This window comes from Symsagittifera roscoffensis, chromosome 1 (genome assembly GCF_963678635.1).
Source record: "Symsagittifera roscoffensis chromosome 1, txSymRosc1.1, whole genome shotgun sequence".
NCBI classification, from domain to species: Eukaryota; Metazoa; Xenacoelomorpha; order Acoela; family Convolutidae; genus Symsagittifera; species Symsagittifera roscoffensis.
In genome coordinates this window covers 60,695,470-60,708,731 of record NC_087062.1, presented here as the reverse complement: position 1 = coordinate 60,708,731, position 13,262 = coordinate 60,695,470, and the positions used below count along the sequence as shown (strand labels likewise).

The window sequence follows — 13,262 nt, the reverse complement described above, 5'->3', positions numbered from 1 at the left end:
TACAGAGAAAATTTGCTAGATAATTTCTAGATGCAGTGAAATTTTCAAAACATGTCAGTTTCAAAATTTGCATGTTTTAGGAAGAGATGAGTTCGACTTCCTGAAGTATGCATCCAACACTGAAAAAGAGGAAATAGTTCAAGACGTTTACCAAGTAGATTGGGCAAAACCTCAAGTTCAAGAGCAGGTACCACATGGGGGCGATTTCGAAACAATAGAACCAGATGAAACAGTTTCAGATAGTATGACTTCTGAAATGAATCGAGCTATTGCGGAGGGGCAGCAGACGAAAAAGAAAAAGGTTTGGCCGAATTATTTTTTCTGTATTCGAATTGACAATCCTCAAGTTCACGCTTATCACGAAGAGTTCTGCCGCAAGTACTTTAATGAACACCCAAATGACATTAAAAAGAACAAATGCACGCCTTCCACTCTACATATCACTCTGGGACTCCTTAGAATTGAGAAGGTGCGGCAGTATGAACTGGCAATCCAACTGATGTCGGATCTGGTGGACCTGAATTTACTTCACCCAATTAAGCTACCCTTTGATCTTCAAATAGACGGCAAGCTACATTGTTTCGGAAAAACGGTTGCAGTTATTCTGTTACAGTCTGAGATCCTGCAGCAAATACATAGGAGTCTCAAAAATCTATGTGCCGAATACGAGCTGGACTTCATTGAAGACCACGATGACTTCAATCAGCAAGATTTGTAACTTCTGATTTGTAACAACTTTCACCTCATTCGGGACAAATATGAAAATTTTTATATGTGTCTTTTGATAGGGAACCAGACTTTATTCCCGTAATCAACTTTTCTTAGAAATCTTTAAGAAATTGTAAAGCAACTTTATTAGTTAAACGTAGCAACTTCGAGACTCCTTCCCACGTGACATAAAGATAACGATGTTGCCAATATACCTAAGGCCTGGGGTCTGCGTCCCGGCAGGACCTCGTTTTTTTTTCATTATATTTGAATTGACTTTAGTTGTCTGCTTGTTTTGTCGGCTTAGTTGCCTCATTGGGGAATTTTCTTGTGCTGTCAGTAGTTTTCATCGTAAATGCAAGGGGTTTTCTTTTACTTCTGTTATTTGTAGAATTAATAGCACTGACATTGTATTTATATTTTCTTGGTTTTTCTTTATTTTTTTCGCTTGAAAATTTTTTTCGGCCCAAATGGTTTCGGTTGATGTTGTATTGCTCTGGCTACCTTATTTTGTGTCGCTTTAAAGGCAGATATTGATTTAGTTTTTTGAAAAATGGAGGTAGTTTGTGTTGGAAGATTTTTAACTTTTAAAGCAAAATGATCAAAATTCTTATGAGAAAAATTTTATATGAAATTTTTTGTTTCCGGCTCAATGGGCTTCTTAACATTTTTTGTCGGCTTGGTGGCCGCTCCGTTAATAGTAAAAAAAAATTTAACTTGATTTTGTTTGTCGACTGTTTTTTTTCTGAAATTGATTTCGTATTCCATTATAGAAGTTCAATTTTTGAGAATAATGAACGTAGTGAATTTGGCGGTTTGAATTTTGATTTTTTTTCCAGTGCTTTTCCTTTCTTTTCTATAAAAGAAGGCAAACTTCACTATCGAACAGCAAAATTGTAAAGGTCACGAAACCGTGATCGGCTACTAATTTCGAAAATGAAAAGTATTTATCAGATTTCCAAGTGAAAGAAAAGATTTACCTATCGATCAGTTTTATCAAATTAGGTTAAAATCATCAAAAATGAGTTATTCATAAATTAATCCACAAATTCAAAGAGCTTTAAGGTCATCTAGTTTTTTTATTGTTTTCAAAAGTTGAAAGTTCCATGCGTTTTTTTTTTCAGTTTCCTTGCGTTCATTACTCTTTTACAATTGTCAGTTGGCTATGTTTTTGTAACCGTCTCATTTTCTGTTCGCTAGCTTGTAATGCTGCGCGTGCGTTGTATCGCAAGTGTGCGAAGTTCTGCTACGAGTTACCTTCCATTTCGTGTTCCATCTGCTAACTATACCAGGCTGTATTTTCATTTACAACTTGCGTCTTTCACCTCTTACCTCTCATTAATTATACGCCTAAATTAGATGAGCTGGCGCGTGCTGATGAATATAAATTGTATCTGGAGCATGTCAAGAATATGTATTTCGCTCTCACTCTTGAATTATGTTCAAATCCTGCCAATAGCTGATTTGTCAAATCTTAAAGAATTGGAACTTGCTTTAATAATATACCAAAAAAAGTTTCCAGACTCCTTCCCAAAATTGGTCTAGACGTAACCTTCGTTTTAGTATGTATGGTTTGGTTATCGTTTCCGGGAGTTTTATTGTCAGCTAACGTCTTGTCAGCTTATTTGCATAGTTACGTAGTTTTCTTAAGCTATTTTCATTCATTGCAGTTGCATTTGTTTTTTAATATCCTATTTATAGAATAATTCTACGAACCTTAAATTTTTATGTTTTTTTTGTTTTCGCTTTCGCTGAAAACTTTTATTCGGCCCGAGCGATTTTGGCTTATGCTGTATCAAATTAGTCAAATTATTTTGAAGGGCAGCAATCGATATTTTTTTTTGAATAATTCAAGTAGTTTGGTGTAAAGTTCAAAGTTATAGAACTTTTTTAATGGCTCAAGTTTTTTTTTGAAACTTTTTCAAAGTTAGTTGTTTTTGGCTCAATGGGCGTTGCTCGCGTGTTGTCTGCTTAGTAGCCGCTCAGTAAATCGATTCAATGCTTGTTATTGCGTTTTTCGACTGGTTTTTTGAAATTTAGTTTTTCTATACTTCTTTCGTTTCGTTTTCCTTCGCTAGCTTGCAATGCTACTCTGGCATTTTTTGGCAAGTGATGTGATGCGATTGATCTTTTATGGGTCTGCTTTTATTTTTCTGCTTACTTCTACTCAGACTTTAATTTTGGTTTGAACAATGCTTACCATAATTTGAATCCATTTCGACTCAATTTTACCACCTGCGATTTGGTATAATTACTTCAAATGTTTTTGGGGAGCCCAGAAATTTTCCAAGTTTTTTGTGGTTCAATTTTTTTCCAGCCATTAAGTTCTATAACTTTGAACTTTGTACTGCAAACTACCGGAATTATTCAAAAACAATTATCAATTGGTGCACTTCAAACTTAACAAATAACTTGACTAAGTTGATACATCATGAGCCAAATTTGCTCGGACCGAAAAAAGTTTTTCAGCAAAAACAAAAACTCTAGCAATTGTTTTTTGACATATTTTCTTAAAATTGTGTTTTCTTCAAGACAAGCGTGGATTTTTTTTCACGACCTTGGTTTTTTTTCGACGTTTCAATTTGTTTCAACTGCGGGTTTTGTCTGATTGTTTTGCTGTCTGAATGTTTTCTATTTTTATGTTGTATATCTGATTCAAATAGCTAAATCTGAGTTTTTTTGAACTTATCTTTTTTCGCGCTTATGTTTAGTCGGCCTTTGTTGTTTCAGCTTATGTTTAATCTTCTTAGTGACCTAATTATATATTTCCAGAGGGGTAGCGTAATTTTTTCATCACAGCAATTTTGTTTTTGGCTCAACGGGAGTTAACGATGTTCTAGCGTTACCGAGAAGTGTTTCTGAACACTTATTTAATGTCGGCGCATGTTTTGGATTCCCTTCAAATTGAACATCATTACAGACAAAATTTTTTGAATGTTTTGTAATCGTGGTTTTCGATTTTTTTTTGACTGAGTGGCTCTACTTGATTTTCAGTCTGCTAGTTTTCAATGGTATATTTGTGTGATATCACAATTCGCTCGAAGATCAGCCCCGCCTCTGTATAATATTTTCGTCTAGTATATATGTCAATATCAGATTTTTATTTTTAGAACAGAAGACTGCTGCCATGCTGAACAGTCGAACACCAGCACTTCCCAAACTGTTTCCTTGCGCAAAGAAAACACAAAAAATGGTTTGTATTGTTTCAAATTTTATGCGTAAAAGTGCTCATGTACGTCTTCTGAATAAGCTTTTTGTGCTTAGAACAGAATATAAACAGGGGGAAAAAATCGACCAAGGTTTCAGATAGCAAGCTTCCCAGTATGAAAACAGCTTTGGATGTAATCAATCGTATAGAGTGGGATGAACAACTGCCCTCGGAGAACTTCTTGGTAGGATATTTGGACCGCTTTCTAGGTACAATTGAGCGACCATTCTCCTCGTTTGATTGGAGCCTAGATATATGTGACGTGGAAACCGGCAAAAATCCGTCAGCAGTGCCTCAACACCGAATACAATACTTCAAGTACAAAGACGCCAAAGTCTGGGACAAGGAGCTGAGGCTAGATCTTGTTTTTGGGTCTACTGGCAACGAGAAAAAGATACACGAACTTATCACCGAATTGGGTCAGTTAAATGATGACACTACAGTGTAATGGTTGTTCTATATAACTATTTAATGGGTGAGAATATATAAATCATACAATATTCTAGTGCATATACATTCAAACTTTCTTTAAACACTAGATAGCTCGTGAATTTATTTTCCGAATTGCAGTAGATTTTTTTGACCACTCAGTGAGTCATCACCTTTGTTCAAATTGCGCACATACAGAGAAAATTTGCTAGATAATTTCTAGATGCAGTGAAATTTTCAAAACATGTCAGTTTCAAAATTTGCATGTTTTAGGAAGAGATGAGTTCGACTTCCTGAAGTATGCATCCAACACTGAAAAAGAGGAAATAGTTCAAGACGTTTACCAAGTAGATTGGGCAAAACCTCAAGTTCAAGAGCAGGTACCACATGGGGGCGATTTCGAAACAATAGAACCAGATGAAACAGTTTCAGATAGTATGACTTCTGAAATGAATCGAGCTATTGCGGAGGGGCAGCAGACGAAAAAGAAAAAGGTTTGGCCGAATTATTTTTTCTGTATTCGAATTGACAATCCTCAAGTTCACGCTTATCACGAAGAGTTCTGCCGCAAGTACTTTAATGAACACCCAAATGACATTAAAAAGAACAAATGCACGCCTTCCACTCTACATATCACTCTGGGACTCCTTAGAATTGAGAAGGTGCGGCAGTATGAACTGGCAATCCAACTGATGTCGGATCTGGTGGACCTGAATTTACTTCACCCAATTAAGCTACCCTTTGATCTTCAAATAGACGGCAAGCTACATTGTTTCGGAAAAACGGTTGCAGTTATTCTGTTACAGTCTGAGATCCTGCAGCAAATACATAGGAGTCTCAAAAATCTATGTGCCGAATACGAGCTGGACTTCATTGAAGACCACGACTTCAATCAGCACTTAACTCTTGTTAAGTTCAGAGGTGGTGACTGCCAGTTCGACACCAATTTTATAAACCAACAAGAATGTCCGCAGCTGACACCGGAATCTATACAAGTGTCGAAACTTCTATTGTGTGCCATGGGCGAAAGGGAAGAAGATGGATTTTACAGAGTAATATCACAATGTGGAGTTGAATAAAATTCTTAATCAAGAGCTCATCTTCCATTCAAATGTGTTCATCAATACTTTAATCTCTCTTCTAAAATTCAGATGTATCATCATGAATAGGCGCTGGAATAAAATGGGTTATTTTTTTATTTCGTTTTCATCTAGAAAATACTTTGACGAGTGCTCACTAAAACTTGTGCTGTTTTTGTTTATTTCATCTTTTCAAACTAGAAGCTGACAATTCTATATAGAGATATTTTGTTTTACAGTAGATAATTATTAGATTTCTCAACTCATTTGCGAAAATTTTGGTTTTAAATCACCTGAGTTTGAAATTCTTAGAGCAATAATTTCTTCGTATGTGCTAACGGGACTTTTCCCGTAAACTACTTCGATCTCAAAATGGTCAATTTAGTAAATTGTCGTTTCTAAGTTCCTTGTAATGTACAACCTACATCTTACACGCACTTTTTATTTAGGATTCGCAATTTATTTTTAAGTGGTGCATGCAAGTCTTGTGATTTTTACCGAAAAAGTTTCGGATTATTTTCAGACTATTGGGTGTCGGCTTCAATTCTGTTGGTTGAATTACCTCATGTGATTTTTTTTCTAATAGTTTTTACGATTGCGATAAGCAAGCCTTATCAAACTGGAATATACTTTTTTCTAGTTAACAACTAGTTTAACAGAATGATTTAAATCATTTGATAGCTTGCTTTATTAATGAAGGTAATTTTCATGAAGTGTGGTGGTAGTGTGCGGTGAGGAGCGGGGCTATGTCGCGAAGGATCAAGCTATCGAATCAGAGAGCATGCCAGATTTTCTAATTCGATTTAGTTGTCAGATTTCCCGGCGGAATAAAAACTTTATCCAATGATTCCAGTTTTCCCAAATTGGGTTAGCTTTATCACAAAAGTTCTAATCTTATATATTAAATGTAACTCCGAATGCGCTATGGACGCAATGTTTAACTGAACACAGTGTTTAAGAATTTTTATGAGGCAATGTTTAAAAGGCTATCGAGCGTAACGTTTAAGAAGCATTCAGAGCAACCATCAGAAGAAGATGAACTCGATCCAACTTCAAGGCTAGACAGACCTGCCTAATTTTTGTCGAAAATTTCGTTTAATTTCTGTCTGGAGCTGAGACTCAAATCTCAGTCTGGAACGAATCACTTAAAAACAGCAACCTCCATGATGAGAAAGAAATTTTGCGAACCGATTCGGTCTATGAAAAAATTGAAATAAGTCAAAGTTTCATAGCTTTAAAAGCCTGCATTAAAAAATTCAACTTTTCGCGATCCGATTTAGTCCACGAATTAACTTGCAATATTTCACAGTTTCATAGCGTGATTAGCTTGCTTCTAAAAACTTAAAGCTTTTCTCGAACTGATTCGTTTTATAAACTGACCTGAAATATTTGAAAGTTGCATAGCTCTAATAGCTTGCTTAGAAAAACCGATTCGGTCTATCAAATAATTGGAAATAATTAACCGTATCATAGCATGAAAATATTGAGTAGAAAAGTTTAAGCTTTCGGGAACCGCTTCAGTTTATGAAATAACTTGAAAACATACAAATTTTTATAGCTTTAAAAGATTGGTTACAAAAAATAAAAATTTTTGCGAACCGATTCAGTGCATGAAATAACTATAAATAATTCAAATTTTTATAGCATTAAAAGCTTTTTCAGAATAACTGAAAGTTTCGCAAACCGATTTGGTCCACGAAATGAAACGAATCATTTCAAAGTGATAAAGTTTGCTTCAAAAAACTTAAAAGTTTTCGCGAACCCATTCAATGTAGGAAATAACTTGTAAAAATTACAAGTTTTTTAGCTTCAAAACCTTGCTTTGAAGAACTTCAATGTTTCGCGAACCTATTCAATCTATGAAATAATTTGAAATAATTCAAAATTTCATAGCTTGAAAAGCTTGCTTAGAAAAACGTTTGGCGGACCGTTTCAGCCTATGGAATAAATTTAATTAATTCAAAGTTTCTTAGCTCTAATAGCTTGCTTAGAAACTTCAATTTTTGCTAACCGATTCGGTCTACGAAATAACCTGAAAAAGTTCAAATTTTCTTATCTTTAAAAGATTGCTTAAAAATTTTTTTCACAAACCGATTCAGTGCATGAAATAACTAGAAATAATTCAAAGTTTCATGGCTTTAAAAGCTTGCTTAGAAGAACTGAAACTTTTTGCAAACCGATTCGGTTAATCAAATAACTTAACCTACTTCAAAATTTCTAGCATAAACATCTCGCTTAGAAAATTGGAAATATTTAACAGTTTCATAGCATGAAAAGCTTGCTCAGAATAACTTTAGCGTTTGGCGAAACGATTCATTCTATGAAATAACTTGAAATAATTCAAAGTTTTATTTCGTTAAAAGCTTGTTCAGAATAACTGAAACTTTCTCGAACCAGTTCGGTCCACTAAATAAATTCAATAATTTGAAAGTTTTATAGCTTGCTTCAACAAACCTAAAAATTTTCGCAAACCGATTCAGTGTAGGTAATAACTTGTAAAAGTTCCTAATTTCGTAGCTTCAAAACCTTGCTTAGAAAAACTTCAATTTTCGCGAACCGATTCAATCTATGAATAGCTTGAAAAGCTCGCTTAGAAAAACTTGAGCTTTTCCCGGATTGATTCAGCCTATAGAATAAATTGAATTAATTCAAAGTTTCTTAGCTTTAAAAGCTTGCTTAGAAAAACTTTAAATTTTTTGCAAACCGCTTTAGTCCACGAAATATCTTGCAATATTTCAAAGTTTCATAGATTGATTTGCTTGCTTCGAAAACAAGTCCGCGAATTGATTCCGTTTTTGAAATAAATTGAAATATTTTAAAGTTGCATAGCTTCAAAAGATTGCTTAGTTTCAATTATTTCAAAGTTTTATAGCTTGCTTCAACAAACCTAAAAGTTTTCGCAAACCGATTCGGTGTAGGTAATAACTTGTGAAACATTTTTTTTGTGAAACTTTTCAACATTTTTTTGTACTTATAAGGTTTTTTTTAATGTAAGTGATGTGCTATATCGCAAGTGATGCGAAGCTCCCCTTCGCCTCTGAAGTAAATATTTTAAATTGAAGTATACTCAAAGTTGTTTTTTAATGTTCATAAGCTTGAAATAAATTTCTCCGACACTTTTTAAAACAAAAAATTTTTTTGGTTGTTTTTTTTTGTTCTTAAACGGTATATTTGTTTGAAATTTTACTCGCTATTTTTTGAGTGGCATGCTGTGTTTATAAAATCTTTTTCGGTAATTCAAGATAATTGAAACTATGAGTTTAAGCCTAATTTTCATGGTTTAGCCAACTGATTTTTGTGTAAGTTCAAGATCTTGGTAGACTATATTTTTACAGTGATAATCGATTTTAACAATGGAATCTGGTTGAGGAAACCTTAATTGCTATCAAATCTTAAAAAATACTCTAAGAAAAAATTGCTATTAGTTTATCATAAATTTGAGATTTTATCGTTTTAAAAAATCAAATTACTCATCTGCTGCAAGTGACGTATATAGCACGTTTTCTTATTTCGAAAGTGGAATTTAAACTTAAGTGGAATAAAAACTTAAGCTATTGATCCAGTTTTCGTATGTTGGGTTCATGTTATCAAAAAAGCGCCAATCATAAAATTTTCTAGAAATTCAGTGTTCAAAGGGCCTTTTTTCTTTGAAATTTGAAAATTGAGCTTTTTTCAAGAAAGGCAGTGTTTTTTTATGTCTACTTGCGTTCATTACTCTTTTCCAATCTTCGATTGGCTATGTTATAATTTTTTTTGCTCTATACTGTGTGGTTCTAAACTTGATAGGTTTTTGAACAACCAATGATCTGAGTTCATAAACTACATATTTTGTTTTCGTTTAGCCTTGGCTTGGCAAAGCTTGTGTAAATTCGGATTAATACACCTTTTTGTATTGCAAGTGATAAGAATCTGGGCTTCTATGTTCGAGTAGCAATGACTAGACTAGTTTGCTAGACTAGTTTAGAGCAAATAGTGGGTGAAATTGAGAGACATTAGTAGCCTGGTAATCAGCATGGTTATTTAATCAGCATGGTTAATTTTGCACATAGTTAATTAATAGCATGGTTACTGGGTTGGCTTTGTGTTTACGTTGAGAGATGCTTTAATTATTTTATCAGATTCGAAATTTTTTGGTTTATTTTCGGCACTGAGGTCATTCGGTTTTAATTCTGTCGGCTTATTTTCCTATTTTTTTTTAGTTATTCCTATTATTTATATTGGTTTTATATCGCGTAGCGAGTGATCTCTATCAGGAAGTTTTTGCAAAAATCTAAATCACACTCTTAAAGCTTTTGTAGTACAATTAGCAAGCGTTATTAGAAATCAAATTTTTAGTTAGTTTTTTTAGTTAGTTTTTTTATTATAAATTCAAACTCAATCATTTATCCAGCGCATCTGGCGTAGAGGTAAGACATTTGCTTGAGACGACAAAAGCTTGTGGTTGGAACCCAGTCGGATTCTGTTTTTTTTAACTAGAAATTTTCTGCTTTTTCATGCAGTCGTCCGTCTCTTTATTTTGTTTTTTTGTGGCTTAGTTTATGTTGCACCGACACTTTTTGAAGGTTTAGCTTTCTTACAATTTTCTGAAGGCCACTAGTGGAAGCAATTGAGCTATAACTTTTCTTGCCAAATCTTTGCTGCATTTTTTAATTTAATTTTTACTAATTAATTTATTTAAAAAAATATTTTTTAGAAATTTTGCTTTGTCTGTTGATGAGCACAGATTTATTACGCTTGCGATCATTATTCTAGTAGTTAAGACTTCTGATGTTCTAGCAATTGTCATATTTTTTTTCAACTAAGCACAACTTTTTGTCGGCTTTTCTACCTAGTATTTTGTTTGCTACAAATTTCCGGTTTTGTTTCAAAGATTGATAAGTCACTGGCTCTAACTTTTCGAATGCTCAATGTCAACCTCATAGGATCATCCTGAAAAAACTTAAATTAATTTAATCTTGAAAAACATTTTTTAATTTTTTTAACTTGTTTTCTAGTTCCTTCATTTTTCTCCATTCGAAGCCTTCTTTGCTTTTTCTTCAGCATCATGCTGTTTTAATTTTATACTTGTTGTATCGCAAGTGGTTCGAAGCTCAGCTGACGACAAAAGCTTGTGGTTGGAACCCAGTCGGATTCTGTTTTTTTTTAACTAGAAATTTTCTGCTTTTTCATGCAGTCGTCCGTCTCTTTATTTTGTTTTTTTTGGCTTAGTTTATGTTGCACCGACACTTTTTGAAGGTTTAGCTTTCTTACAATTTTCTGAATGCCACTAGTGGAAGCAATTGAGCTATAACTTTTCTTGCGAAATCTTTGCTGCATTTTTTAGTTTAAATTTTACTAATTAATTTATTTAAAAAACTTTTTTTTAGAAATTTTGCTTTGTCTGTTGATGAGCACAGATTTATTACGCTTGCGATTATTATTCTAGCAGTTAAGACTTCTCATGTTCTAGCAATTGTCATATTTTTTTCAACTTGGCACAACTTTTTGTCGGCTTTTCTACCTAATATTTTGTTTGCTACAAATTTCCGGTTTTGTTTCAAAGATTGATAAGTCACTGGCTCTAAGTTTTCGAATGCTCAATGTCAACCTCATATGATCATCCTGAAAAAACTTAAATTAATTTGATCTTGAAAAACATTTTTTAATTTTTTTAACTTGTTTTCTAGTTCCTTAATTTTTTTCTCCATTCGAAGCCTTCTTTGCTTTTTCTTCAGCGTCATGCTGTTTTAATTTTATACTTGTTGTATCGCAAGTGGTTCGAAGCTCAGCTCTGCCTCTGTGTTTGATTTTGTTCGGTCAATTTTACTTTTTATCTAAGAGTGCGTCAAATCGACTTTTTATCGATTTTGAAAACCTATTGTGTAGTGCCTTTGAAAGAGTTCTTTATTGTGTTTTTCATCTCTCGAACAAGAGAACGTGTAATTGTGTCAAAGGATCACCTTGTTTGGCGTAAAATTTTAATTCACCGCAGCTCCCCTAGAAGTCTATTTCTTAAATTGTGTTTTTCGAGTTTTGTGACTAATTGCGATTAGGTACTATGAAAATATCATAGAACTTGGGTTCCAGATGATTTAATGAAATAGAATTAAGATTCATGTGTTATCTCGAATAGTGCAAACACTTGATCATGGCCAGTTGCTTGAGAAAAGAAGTCATGAAACTTGCATTGGTTCAGCTAAAAGTTACTGCTGACAAAGCTCAGAATTTGAAACGAGCGTGTGCTAAAATAGAAGAGGCCTGCAAAGTTGGAGGTGCTGATTTGGTTTGTCTTCCAGAATGCTTCAACTCTCCCTATGGAACTCAGCATTTTGCAGATTATGCGGAGACAATACCCGGCAGTTCCACCGAAACTTTAGCATCGGCGGCAAAAGACAACAGCTGTTTCCTAGTTGGAGGAAGTATTCCTGAAAGAGACAAAAGCGGAAAGTTGTTCAACACAGCTTGCGTATTCAATCCAAGTGGCGAAATGCTAGGAAAGTTTAGGAAGTTACACTTGTTTGATATCGATATTCCAGGGAAAATTCGATTTATTGAATCAGAAGTGTTGACAGCCGGAAACGAGACCCTAACCTTTGGCGTTCCAATGAAGAATAAAACCTTGAAAATTGGAGTTGGAATCTGTTATGATCTTCGCTTTCCTGCTCTTGCCAATTTGTACAGACAGCAGGGTTGTCATTTGATACTATACCCGGGTGCATTCAACATGACTACGGGTCCATTGCATTTTGAGTTACTACAGAGAGCCAGGGCTTCAGATAACCAGCTGTATGTTGCCGCATGTTCCCCTGCGCGTGACGAGGCGTCGGGTGGGTACGTCGCGTGGGGACATAGTAGTGTAGTCGATCCATGGGCAAAAGTGATCTCCAAAGCGGAAGCTAGTGAAACTATAATTTATGCAGATGTTGATCCAGATGAGCTGGAGAATACGAGAAACTCCATTCCAATTTTAAATCAAATGAGATTAGATTTATACACAGAAAGTTCGCCTGTAAACTGAGCTTAGTTGTAGTTAATTTATTGTTTTGCTTAGTTTGTATTAGCTGGAAAAAAATCATATTATCTTAAGCACATGTTCTGCTGAGAGTAATTTTATGAATCAATCTATCTATCTATACTATATTTAAGCGCGTGTGACAGCTGTCTCCTCCCATGTTTAAGCATAATAGTTTTGCATGTTTAACGAAAGAATGTTTTCACGCTTAAGCTATATCATAACTTGCAATGCTTAAGGAAGTTTTTCGATGAACTTTCCGCAAGTTCATTAATTTTTCAATTTTTTTCGAGGTCAAATTAAGTCTGTCTGTCTGTATACCTCCTTTTTCATCTATCTATTATCTATCTCTTCTATCTATCTATTATTTAATTGGCATTTCATGTGACGCATGTTTGAGAAGTCCCTATCTTGGCATCACGAAAGTGTTTTTGCACGTTGAAGCTATATCATATATTAAAATGCTCGAGAAATTTCATTTGGCACATGCTTAAGAAGTCACTATGTTGGTCTGTTAAAAGGCCAAAACATTGAAAGTGTTGAAAAATTAACTCAAGTCAGCGTTTCAAAATATGTTGGAGCGCGAATGCTTTAACTCTTATATTTTTTCCTATATTCGCAACGTAAAACTATCAGAATTTTAGTTTCACAATTTACTGACCTAATGTTGAAATTCTCAGCCCTATTGTGGGTTGTTGTCAGGGTACATTCATGGGTTGCAAATCTGGCGTCAAAGTATGGCTGCTCAAATTCTTTTGTTATTCGAGATATGGCGTTTTTTTTTGTTTAGAAAAACTTGGATATAAAAAAACTAACCGAAGTTGAAGCTTTCAACCCTATAGCGGAG

The 13,262-nt window shown here is 34.3% G+C and overlaps 2 protein-coding genes across 9 annotated transcripts in view; both read left to right on the top strand.

Moving 5' to 3' along the window:
* Window positions 1-6,155, top strand: part of LOC134846717 (uncharacterized) — a 28,887-nt gene extending 22,732 nt beyond the window's left edge. For 7 of the 8 annotated variants that reach the window (XM_063864113.1, XM_063864131.1, XM_063864125.1 and 4 more), the window contains 4 exons: window positions 81-714; window positions 3,819-3,901; window positions 3,973-4,335; window positions 4,619-6,155. In XM_063864113.1, coding sequence (XP_063720183.1) covers window positions 81-714; window positions 3,819-3,901; window positions 3,973-4,335; window positions 4,619-5,424 — 1,886 coding nt within the window. In that variant the 3' untranslated portion in view covers window positions 5,425-6,155. The remainder of the gene's footprint in view (window positions 1-80; window positions 715-3,818; window positions 3,902-3,972; window positions 4,336-4,618) is intronic. The other variant, XM_063864138.1, reaches the window with a different exon arrangement.
* A 5,339-nt stretch (window positions 6,156-11,494) lies between these two features.
* On the top strand, window positions 11,495-12,445 carry LOC134856863 (omega-amidase NIT2-like). Its single transcript, XM_063873155.1, has one exon. It carries the CDS (start codon window positions 11,552-11,554, stop codon window positions 12,419-12,421), a length of 870 nt encoding a protein of 289 aa, XP_063729225.1. The 5' UTR covers window positions 11,495-11,551; the 3' UTR covers window positions 12,422-12,445.
* The last annotated feature ends 817 nt before the right edge of the window (window positions 12,446-13,262 follow it).